The sequence below is a fragment of the Gouania willdenowi genome, chromosome 12 (assembly GCF_900634775.1).
Source record: "Gouania willdenowi chromosome 12, fGouWil2.1, whole genome shotgun sequence".
Classification (NCBI taxonomy): domain Eukaryota; kingdom Metazoa; phylum Chordata; class Actinopteri; order Blenniiformes; family Gobiesocidae; genus Gouania; species Gouania willdenowi.
In genome coordinates this window covers 27,627,420-27,639,458 of record NC_041055.1, presented here as the reverse complement: position 1 = coordinate 27,639,458, position 12,039 = coordinate 27,627,420, and the positions used below count along the sequence as shown (strand labels likewise).

The window sequence follows — 12,039 nt, the reverse complement described above, 5'->3', positions numbered from 1 at the left end:
GAACAATTTTGCTAATTTTTACCTTTTTTTTTAATGCAACTATATCAAACTTGTCATATTTTAACCTATTTTCGTCACTTTTTCTAGCCATGTTTTTGCTCCTTTTAATGCATTTTTGCTACAGTACTCACATTTCTGCCACTTCTACATCAAATTTCAATGCCTTTTCTGCACATTTTTTCTACTTCCAAGACAAATTTGGCAATTATACAACCTTTCCACCACTTTTCTCACCATAGTCAGTGACATATGTTGACCCATTATTGTAATTTTTAACTTCTTTTCACCATATTTCATGCCTATTTTGCAAATTTTACCACAATCACAATTTGTCCTGCCCATTATTTGCCAATTTAAACAATTTGTTTCAATATTGACACATTGAACCCTTTTTTTTACCACTTTTTCTGTTTGTTTTTGGCCACTTTAACCAATTTCTGTTGTTTTTTCCACCATGTTTTGTCACTTTTAACCCATATTATTTCTAAATAAACAAAGATTTACATCTATAAACTATGTAGCAAACAAACTTCTTACTCTTATTCTAAAGATAACATTATATGTTCAATGTGTTAAACTAGAGGTTTTTAACAGCCCATTTTAGCTTGTTTTTACCCTTTTTCTGCAACTACTTTGTCTCTTTTAACTTCTTTTCACCATATTTCATTCTTGTTTTTGCCAATTTAATCATTTTCGCGATTTGTCATGCCCATTTTTAGCCAGTTTAAACTAATTGTTTCAATATTGACACTTTGAACCCTTTTTCTAACCACTTTTTCTGTCTGATTTGCAGTTTTTAAAATCACATTTCACCACCTTTTCCAACATTTTTGGTCACTTTTAACCCATTTTATTTCTGATTAAAACAAGGTTTTACATCTTTAAGATGACTATACTATAGAGCAAACAATAATGAACTTTTTGGATAACAGTGGATATTATTCAGATCAATAAATACATTCTCACAGATTCATAGAACAATGGACCATCATTTTGCTGACTTTATGGATGGGCCCCAGAAATCTCTCCCCTTTATCCCCCCTTAAACATGACTGTTCTTCAATGTTCATATCTGTGTTCAACCACCTTCAGGTATAGTGGGGGTCCCCAGTCTCTGGAACTTTTATTTTGGGGGTCAAGGACTGAAAAGGCTAAAAGCTAAGGTACGACACATTTACTGCCTAAAAACACCACCTGTTTTACTGTTTCTTAACTCCTGTTTAAACAATGGCAACCAAATGTAACCTCAGTCTGTAGTCTCACTAAACAGGACGGACTGCATCTGATCCCTGGATGCCATACTGTTGTAATTGGATCGGTGTGTGTGTTTGTGTGCGTGTGTGTGTTGCCCATGAAAGAGAGTCAAGTCATCTTAACAAGTTCATCCCCTGGTGTCGTCAGAACATCACAGAGCGACCTGCTTTACTTTACTGAAACCAGACTCTTCTCACCATGAGACTCACCTTTGGCATCATTGGGCGCGAGGACAGCAAATGAAACACCTGTGCACCGTCTAATTGGAGAAAGGCCTTTTTTTTCCATCCCCACTGCAGTAATGGTGGGCTTTTTCTCGCTGTGGATGGGAGCACTGCTCCACGTTTGTCAGCCAACGATTTACACCAACGACTGGGCGATAAAAATCAGAGGAGACCTTGAGTCTGTGGACAGAATAGCAAAGAAATATGGATTCACTAATATGGGTCAGGTGAGTTCACACAGACGGAAACATCAGATAAAAAGGCAGCGCATCCAGTATTTACAGTAAAATCAATCTGCCGTGTTTAGTTTATGTACTCAGTGTGTGCTCAGTCTATATGCTAATGGAAAAGGCAAAGAGGATAGGTTGAATAAACACAGCACTGTTACAAATATGCTACAGTTCAACTTTAATTTATTGCAAATTACTTTAAAGAAAACTTTGTCAAAAATGTGTTTTTAAATGTTGTCAGCTAGCTAAACTAATTAAATGAGCTTTTTATTGTGACCTCATTCCAAGGTTGGGCTCAATTATAATTGGGATTGAAAATTAATTATCATGGTGTAATTGTAATTTTAAAAAATCTGTTGCTGTCACAATTGTAATTTAATTGTAATTGTAATTATCGTGAAAATTCTATAAAAAAATGTCAATTATGATTTAACTCAAAACTGGGGAACCATGTTACAGTTATCCACATATGTAGTTAACAATTATTAAAATATGTTTCATATCAAGCTTTCCCACATTTTACCATTTAAAAAAAAAAATGGAAATCGATGCGTATACTGACATAAAAAGACTCAGACGCCCACACAAAAATATTAAAACATATATTTTCATTGATCAGGAAGTCTAACAAGGTAATCAATAGATAGGAAATAAATTAAATGATAGATATTTGTTTTTAATGTATTTTACAACTGATTTAGATCAATTATTATAAGAAATGCTAATTGAAACATTTAATTGACTCCAACCTTGTCTAATTCCCTTAGATTCTAGTAGGGGTGTACATTGCATACATACATACAATATCACAATATTAATAGTTACAAATTTCAAAAGTATAAAATGGTATGATATACAATTATTTATTTTAAACTTGTGAGAACAAGTAAATGGTAACCAACTGTAATTCAAGTACCAATATCCAAAACAAAACAAGTGGTATATTTATCAAACTGTCAAATTAAAGTTTTCAAAAAAGTTTAACTTTTGCTTCTACAACAGATTCTGATTCTGTTAAATTCTTAAAAAGTAACAACATTCATATATTAAAGTGTCCAGTATGTTTTATGAAAATAAAGTGTAATCAACTTCCAGCTAAAATGCATTGAGGAGTGAGGTAGTTTAACAAGGTGACCGGGCGTTTATGTGCTATACATATGTTGGCAAAAATAAATAAATAAAAAAAAAAAAAAAAAAAAATGAAAATCGATACAATAATCACGCTGTGAATTATCGCCATATATATATAAATCAATTTTTTTTTCTTACACCCTTAGATTCTAATATAATGTAGCAATGCATCTCAGAAAGAAGTGAAAGTTTATTATCTTAAACCTTAATGGTAGATTTCGACTTTTCAATTCGATTTTAAAAAATAAAAATAAACAACATAGAAATGTATTCCTAATGACATGCTGGAGTTAATTCGAGAAGAACCTTTTTTCTATAATTATTGAAAAAAAAAAAAAACACATTTAAATATTTAGCAGAAGCTCGTGACTCGTGGCCTTTTCCACTTGGCATAAAAACCTCACCCTTTGTTCTCCTTTTTCCTCCTTTCACCTATTTGTTTTGATATCTAACACAAAGTACCAGCATTTTATAGCTGTTTAAATCAAGCTAGCAAAGAGTCCAGCTACACAGAAGAAATAAAAGTGGAAATCAATTCGACAGGACTTGTCGATGGAGCCGTAGAATTGGTGAATAAATAAAGAAATACAGCAGATAAATAACAGACGTATAGATCCTAAACCCATAAAAACGCAGCACATTTTCTCTTTGGTTAAGTAATGAAAGCTTACGGCTGATTGGTTGAACAGAACCAGTATGAACTGGTTACAAAATGGTTTTGAGGTGAAAAACGAATATAGACTGTCAAGCAGGGTTGGGTCAATTACATTTTTGAGTTACAATTACATTTTCAATTACCCAAGTTCATCGACTATTCAATTAATATTAGTTACCAGCATTTTTTCCAACAATTAAATTACAATTGTTTTTATCCTCAGAAAGACAATTACTAAAGTCACGTTTTACGTAAAATTCTAATTGCCATTTTTTTATAGGATTTTCATGGCAATTACAATTATAAAGTCAATTATCTAAACTAAATTATAGTTTAATTACTAGAACGACAGCAACAGATTTTTTTAAATTACAGAATATTTGCATTTCCTGAAGAAAATGCAAGTGAGGATGCAGGTGCTTGCCTGTGTCGCACAGCATTAGCTTAGTGTTAGCATTACTTAGCCTTACCATCCTTACCATTAACTAGCATTAGCATAAATTTGCATTTGCTAGCATAACATTAACATAGCATTCACATTAGCATAGCATTAGTATCCCATTAGCATAGCATTAGCATTAACCTAGCAATAGCATTAACCTATCATGAGCACTAACTTAATATTAGCATCAGCCTAGCATTAGCATTAACCTAGTATTGGTATTAACCTAGAATTAGCACTAACTTAGCATTAGCCTAGCAATAGCATTAGCCTAGCAATAGCTGAACATTAGCAATATGGTTGAAAAAGGTTGAAAAAACTGAAATTTCCAATAGAAATAAAATTTAATTAGGCAAAGTTTAAAAGTTACAAATTAAAAAGGACATAAATACTTCCTCAACATTTTGATAACTTATTTGTCAAAATAATTTGTCATAATTGCTGTTGAGACATGAACCAAAAGATTGATCCTAATTCTGTATCAACACATACTGAAAATATTTTTTTAAAAAAAAACCTGCTTAAACCATGACATCATGAGCCGGAGACTCAGGTTCCCTTTACCTGAAAACCTATCACAGGTATAAGGTAGCCGCCATTTGGAATGACACCAGAAGGAACTCAATTATTTAACAGATCATTCAGGAGCAACTGCTGAACTTTTTTTCTGTTTGTCACTGAAAAAAATAAAAGAACTTTGGTAAATTAAATGCTTGTGTTTCCCAGATCGGAGGCCTGGGGGGTTTCTACAGGTTTCGTTGCGGTGACTCAGCGAATCGGTCCACCGTGTGCAACCGGGATGTTACTGATCACGTCGCCAAAGAAACAAAGGTACAGCAGCGGGATTAGAGGGGAACATGAAGACATTAATGGATTATTAATCAGCAGTAGGTCGACTCCCTCCCCGTGGAGAGGAATAAGCACATGTGAGACCTTGTACCACGTTCCACATCATCACACACACAATTCTTGTTAAAGCAGCATCCAGAGAGTAACTAATAAAAGTACACAGCAATGAAAATGTTTGATTTAAAACTTGAACAGGCCTGGTTTAATATGTTTATGGTATAAACAAACTGGTGCTCTTAAAGCCAAGGGGATGCTAAAGTTAAAAGCACATGCCTATTTATCAAGTCTGCATGGACATACTATTAAACCCTCTTACAGTGTGTATCTCAAGTCTTATCATCGTTTTCATTTATTTATTTTAAAAATGATTTACATTTTGTCAAAATCAACTGAAATGACAAGATTTATTTCATTTTAAAATTAGCAAACATTCCAATCATTGCACTGGACAAACTTGGACTGAAGATAAACTGCAATGGTGATACATTTCATAACTGTTATGAACATACTGTATGTTGTACCTGGTAGAGTAGCACTAAGAACACTTCTCTGGTTTTAGGTAGCATGCAGCGTAGCAGGGATTATTGATACATTGTCCTTACACCATAGGCCAAGTTTAACATTCTTGACAGAGGTAGCAGCAAAAAAAAAAAAGAATTAAACATATAGAACGTGGCTATGAATGTGCGTGAGCCAAAACTGTCAAAATCCTTTGACTTGTGAGTGAGAATAGGATTTTTTGAAAGAGAAAAGTTGAGTTAGCGTCATTAGCTAATAACGCTAATTAGCTTCATTAGCATTGTTTTAACCAAAACTATTAGAACCTTTTGTGATGAAATGGGAAAATGCTTGAAAACAATTAAAATGAGCAAAATCATAAAATATCCAATTTTTTTTCTTTTATAGAGGAGAGAACACAAGTTGGCTACATTTACTAATCACGCTAATTAGCTTAGGAAGCTAATTAGTTTAAAAATTTTGTCTTGAATTGAAAAAATTTAAAAAAGAAAATTACCACAATTTTTGAATGTGAAAGCGAAGCCACCCCAAGACAATATTTGGAGATGACACTGTCTTTTCTCTGTTTTTCCGCTTGGTGGTGTTACTGTGCTTAAGTTTACAAAGAATTTATTAATCAGTTCATCTTTAAATATTTTTTCATTACGTAAATATAAGCCCTTCTGTAGGCCTAGGCCAATTGGGTAAATGTGATTGGTTCATTTTAACCTGATTGGCCGAGAGAGAGAGAGAGATCTACAGTAACTGTTTTTATTATTATACAATAATTTCTCATTTCTGTAGCATAAGTTTTGAAAGCTGTTTTATGGACCTGCCAAAATAAATCCAAAATGCAGCTTGAAATGTTCAGCATCCTCCTGTAACTTAAAGAAGGACAGAGTAAAGATGCTCAAATTGAGCAGTGTGTTATTATTTATGATGTTCTCCATGCACTTAAAATATTTGTATATTATGTACATTATATTAAGACAATTTTTTTTTTCCGAATGAATTTGGGCAAACTGCATATGCCATATACATTTAGTTTTTTGGAATCCACCTGTGGAATCATCTGCTTTGTGCAGTATGAAAAATAAGATGATTAATTTAATTGAGATGAGATAACTTCACTGGTTTTAGGCTTTATTTTGTCTAAAGTGCATCTCAATATTCAGGTCAATTTCTCTTAATGTTGAATCAGTCAATCAGTTAATAAATGTTTATTTACTCTGAACTTTTCATACAATACATTGTGCCGCAACAATAAAACATATGAAAAATGATTTTTAAAAAAAAGGTGTCATTCACTTTCCTCACTCAGCTTCATTCCTGGCACTGTTCTAGGATCCAACAGAATAGTCATCATGAACAAAATATCTTTAAAAATTCATTTTAAATAAAAAAGTCTCTTGACATCATTTACTTTAAAATGAACCATGATTGGATCAAATCAGGTCCTTCATTGGCTTTAATAGTATTTTGCTATTTTACACATAACCATGTTTCCTTTGAGGTGGAATGGATCCAACAACAAGTTGTCCTGAGACGAGAAATGAGGAGCATCAGATCAAGTCAGATTTATTCCTCTGACGGAACGTCAGGACAACATCCTTTTACACATCACCGGTCCAGACGCATCCAACCACTACTCTTCAGTGACCCACTGCTGAACGGCCTGTGGAAGAAAGTGAGTTTTTCACTTTGCTCGAATCAAACACAAGCTAGCACCAAATAGCAGAGGTGACAAGTAACAAATGAGCATTGTCAAGTTTAAAAAAAAAAAATAATATATATATATATTCTCCAGGTGTTCAAAGGTGACTGATTTAACTTGTTTCCATGTTCTTAAAAAATACATGATATAAAATGTTCTGCTTTAAAAACACTGTCTTATATTTAAAGGGACATTTTTTTTTTTTACTATTTCACAATAATAAAATAATATTTATAAACTTGTAAATATGCAGTAGGAACTACTCGCTGGTAAATAAAGCCCTATTAAACTCTGTAAAACAATAACCAGGAATAAATACTGTATTTGCTCCCTGGTAAAGACAGTAGCTCTAACAACCAATACAATGATAAACTTGGTGATATTATAGCCTGTGCATGCAGTATGGGGCAGAATTTACTCTGTCTCCAGTAGCATATGTCTCCGAAATGTTTCTGGGTTTTAGTATTTTGCAACTAACACTTTTGCCACCTCTGCTAAAAAGACCCTGATTTGTTTTTCTCCCTTCACTGCTACATTGGGTTGTTGATTGTACCATTTTGTGCTCCACAGCACTGCAGCAATCAGACGACACTCTGTCAGACTCCCATGAACATCGGCCGGGCCTGGAGGAGAGGCTACACCGGGAAGGGTGTGGTGGTGTCTGTCCTCGCTGATGGCATTGAGCGCAGGCATCCAGACATAAAGCTAAATTACGTAAGTGCTCCAGGATGAGATGCTCTTTTAGGAGGGGGACATCAATCATAAGCTATTTGGCAGAGCTCTTAGTGTAAGAGCTGAGAGAGATATCGCAGGCAAAGCTTTTGGGGCCAAAGGTTCGGAAAGGCCAGTTAAGAGTATTGGAATGGATGGTAAATGACTGATCCACTTATCTGTCGGCTAGGCCGGTGAATAATGCTCTTCGTGGGATGTTTTGTAAAATGGAGACGGATAGCCACTGACATCCCGTTACGTGCTGCTGCTACTTACTATCTGTCTGATTTAGGATCCCATCGCAAGCTATGACTTAAACGGACAAGACCGGCAAGATCCTTCACCGAATTATTCCAACCAGATTGTCAAACAGTGAGTGCCTCTTATCTCTCGATTTCTCATTGCACCTGCTCGGCAGCTTCCCAATCATAATTCCAAACCCTAATTAATTCATGCTACTCCTTTCCATTTTTCAGTAATTACATGCATATGTGGATATGCAAATCGGCCTGTCTAAATTCTCGTCTTCTCACTGCGTGGATGTAACGGAAATAGCTCATCATCATCTGCTCATGCATATGCATCTAACCTCTTGTTCTGGTGTTCTCCTCATTTCTCAGAAGCCATGGGACTCGATGCGCACAAATGGTTGCAGCACCAGTAAATGCCTCCAAATGCTCAGTTGGAGTGTCATTCCACACACGGATAGGTGGTGAGTAGAGCTGTAAATAGTACTGATATATCCTACTCATGTAGAAGTACTGTAACTTGATTTAAATTTGACTTAAGTACAAGAACAAGTAAATATACATAAAATACTCAAGTACAAGTAAAACGGAGCTCAATTAAATAGTACTCAAAGTAAAAGTTACTAGTTACTTTCACCTTCCACATTTATTTTTGGTAATAAATCTTGCCATGATTCCCTTACATACAGTAAACATCTCATGTATAAACTTAAAAAGGAAGAAGAGACCAAATATTGCACAACTGGAATTTAATTAATCAATTTTCCACAAAAGCATCTGTAAAGTTTAAAAAAAAAAATAAAAACAACATCAATGAATTCAATTCAAAGGCTCTAAGTATAGCTACATTAGAATGGTTCACAATACAATGGTATAAAAAAAAAGTTTTATACATTTTGCCTTGTTCCTATTGATAGTTTGAACATCTGTACCAAAAATGTAGCTAATAGCACACACAAAATGTAAAATTTAAATTAAATAACCACTGAATTCAATTCAAATTAATACAATTCTCAGGTTCTAAGTATAGCTAAATTTATGGACTCTAAAACCAAGAAAATAACTGTCATTCAGTAATGTTTTGGCGCTGTGCATTACGTTGTCTGGTCGTTTCATTTTTTGTAGTTTCACAATGTCTGTTGATCATTTTAAAACAAAAAATAATAATTTACTCTGGAACTGTTGAGTGTAGAAAACGTACTTACTGTAAGTACAAGTAAAATTACTGATTTAGAAATCTTTACAGTAATTACAGTAACGTGAGTACTTGTAATCCATTACTTTCACCTCTGGTGGATGAACCGGTGCAGTTCACAGATGTTGTTTTCTTGTTTGTCCTAAAGGCATCCGAATGTTGGACGGGGATGTGACGGATATGATCGAGGCTCAATCGCTGAACTTCCGACCACAACACATTGACATTTATTTAGCTGGCTGGGGGCCAGAAGATAACGGGCGCACTTTGGAGGGACCTGGATTTCTGACTGGACTTGCTTTACAGAACGGCATTCAGAAAGTGAGTGAGTCTATTAGAAAACTAAAGGGCTTGATCTTGTGTGGTTTGCACCTGCATGTGTCACGTCAAGGTTGTTTCTTGTTCTCCTTTCCAATCTTGAAATATTTCATTTATGAATAAATCACATCTGTCTGTTACCTCTATTAATCTCAGGGCCGTCGTGGGAGGGGTTCTGTTTATGTCTGGCCGTCAGGAAATGGAGGTCGTAGAGGTGATCATTGCTCCTGTGACGGCTACAGCAGCAGCATCTACACCATCTCCATCAGCAGCAGCTCTTTGCATGGAGTTCCTCCAGATTATGTGGAGCGGTGTTCCTCAACGCTGGCAGCATCTTACAGCGGCGTGGAGATGGAGGAGGGGGTAAGTGGGGACCATGACCAGCATGTTCATTATAATTTAACAATATCAGAACAAGCACCCGGACCTGTAGTCTGCCCGTCTAGGCTTTTTCAGCCACAGAAAAACACTTGTTCCTTTCAGCTAAGGGCCACAGCACACTAATCAATCAAGAGAGGACAAAATTACACAGTAATAACTCTCATCTATCATTTACGCCCTTTTGAACTCAAATTATGTGTAGAAATTTAACAGCGTGCCAGCTTGTGAAAAGGGTATTTCCAGCAAATACAAGTCAAATGTTGATCTGTCATGTCGTCTCATAATTTACGAGTTACTCAAAAAGGCAAGAGACAAATGGTTTAAAAACATTACACTTTACTTGAAGTTTTGTACATAAAGGCCGACATTACACTGTCATTGCTATGACATGACACCTGTCATTAGCATGAATAAGGTGTTATTAAGGGATTATTAAGTGTTGTTTGTTACCTAGGGGGGTCGTCTTCTGATCGAGAGGTTGGGGGTCTGATCCCAGTCTATACCTGTCTATGCGTCGAAGTGTCCTTGGGCAAGACACTGAATCCTAAGTTGCTCCCAATGGTTGACTAGCACCTTGCATGGCAGCTCAGTCCCATTGGTGTGAATGTGAGTGTGAACGGGTGAATGAGCTGATATTGTAAAGCACTTTAAGACTACTTCAGTGTAGTGATAAAGCACTGTATAAATCAAGTTTATTTACCTATTGTACTTATACTAGAGTACAATTTCGATCACGTAACAGTACTTCTACTTGAGTAGGATGTATCAGAACTATTTGCACCTAACCCCGTTAGATCCTTCCACCTAACCCAAAAAATGCCAACATAGCTCCAAAGGTGTCATAATTAATCAAACTTCACTTAATGACAGCCTTCATGGCACCTTATTCGTGCTAATGACAGGTATTGACAGAAAATGTCAGCCTTATGTATAAAACTTAAAGTAAAGTGTTACCGACATTTATTATACAGTACATGTTTTTTCATACAGCTAAATCTTTTCTTGGTGTGCGTTTAGTAAAGCCTGTAGGTTAAATCAGGGGTCGGCAGTTTTGGTTGGGAAATCCATGCACTTTACAAAAAAAATTCAAGGAATCGTTGCATTTTGTCTAATACTTCTGTTTGTGTGTGGTAGAAGTATCGGTACTTGGGATTGGAAAGTACGCAAATCCAGGTATCGGTAACTTATCGGTTTGGGAAAGAGTGGTATCACTGCATTCCTAGAAAAAACACTTCTATGAAATAATCTCCAGGATATCCCACAATGCAATGTGTGAAACTTTTACAAAAATGTTAATAAACAATGTATTCACGGTGGAGATCAAAACCGACTTTCAAGACAGTAAGGCTGTGTACGAAATGGCATACTCCATACTATGCACTACAAAACTCAAGTATATACTGTCTACTATATACTATAACTATGATTAGGATGTTGACCGTTCCCATTAAAGTTTCCGAAATGCATTTGGAACCTAGTTGATTCTCCACCTTTGAAAGTTCTGAAAACATTTTAAGTGAGGAAGTAACCAAGTAGAATATCAACATGTGCTCATTTGATCCATAAAACTCATGTATACGTATTTCATGCCAACATTTCAGAGATTTTCGGAGACCTGTCATTGTGCTACTGACAAAACTTCTGGTTAACTTCAAAACAAGAGCCCTATTTAAAAAAGCGTTACAAAACTGATGGAAGACAAGAAGAGATGCTTTTGTTTTGAAAAGTGGATGTTTGATTGTTAGCTTGAAGCTGGTCCCAGGTTGATTTTACATTCCTCTCGCAATGCATCATGGGGCAGTTGAGTATGACTAGAGTGACCACCATGCATACTTAAAAAAATGTCCCCATATAGGATACATCTGTATACATCTGGGTATTTCTTGCGTACTGAATCTTTTTAAACTACATACTCACTCTGACATCAAACTTAGTATGAGTAGTACGTTAGTATGACATTTCAAACACCGAACAAGACTCGGAGCAACTCCACAAAAACTCTCTGCACATATGCATTGACAGGACAGTGGGTAGAATACACAATAGATGACTCTAACCCATAACCTGGAGAAACACAAACAATGAAACCACCAAGAACTGGAATAAAACATGATCTGAATGAATAATACAGAACCACAACAGATAATGAGCTCTACCATGGCTTGAACCCACAGCTATCAGAGCATGCT

At 35.5% G+C, this 12,039-nt stretch overlaps 1 protein-coding gene across 1 annotated transcript in view; it reads left to right on the top strand.

Annotated features, from left to right (window-relative positions):
* Positions 1–1,095: 1,095 nt before the first annotated feature.
* LOC114472943 (proprotein convertase subtilisin/kexin type 5-like) overlaps positions 1,096–12,039 on the top strand; it is a 49,394-nt gene continuing 38,450 nt past the window's right edge. Inside the window, exons 1-9 of the mRNA XM_028462264.1 lie at positions 1,096–1,163; positions 1,359–1,705; positions 4,663–4,767; positions 6,797–6,970; positions 7,568–7,711; positions 8,001–8,080; positions 8,329–8,420; positions 9,300–9,472; positions 9,626–9,832. Coding sequence (XP_028318065.1) covers positions 1,556–1,705; positions 4,663–4,767; positions 6,797–6,970; positions 7,568–7,711; positions 8,001–8,080; positions 8,329–8,420; positions 9,300–9,472; positions 9,626–9,832 — 1,125 coding nt within the window. The 5' untranslated portion in view covers positions 1,096–1,163; positions 1,359–1,555. The remainder of the gene's footprint in view (positions 1,164–1,358; positions 1,706–4,662; positions 4,768–6,796; positions 6,971–7,567; positions 7,712–8,000; positions 8,081–8,328; positions 8,421–9,299; positions 9,473–9,625; positions 9,833–12,039) is intronic.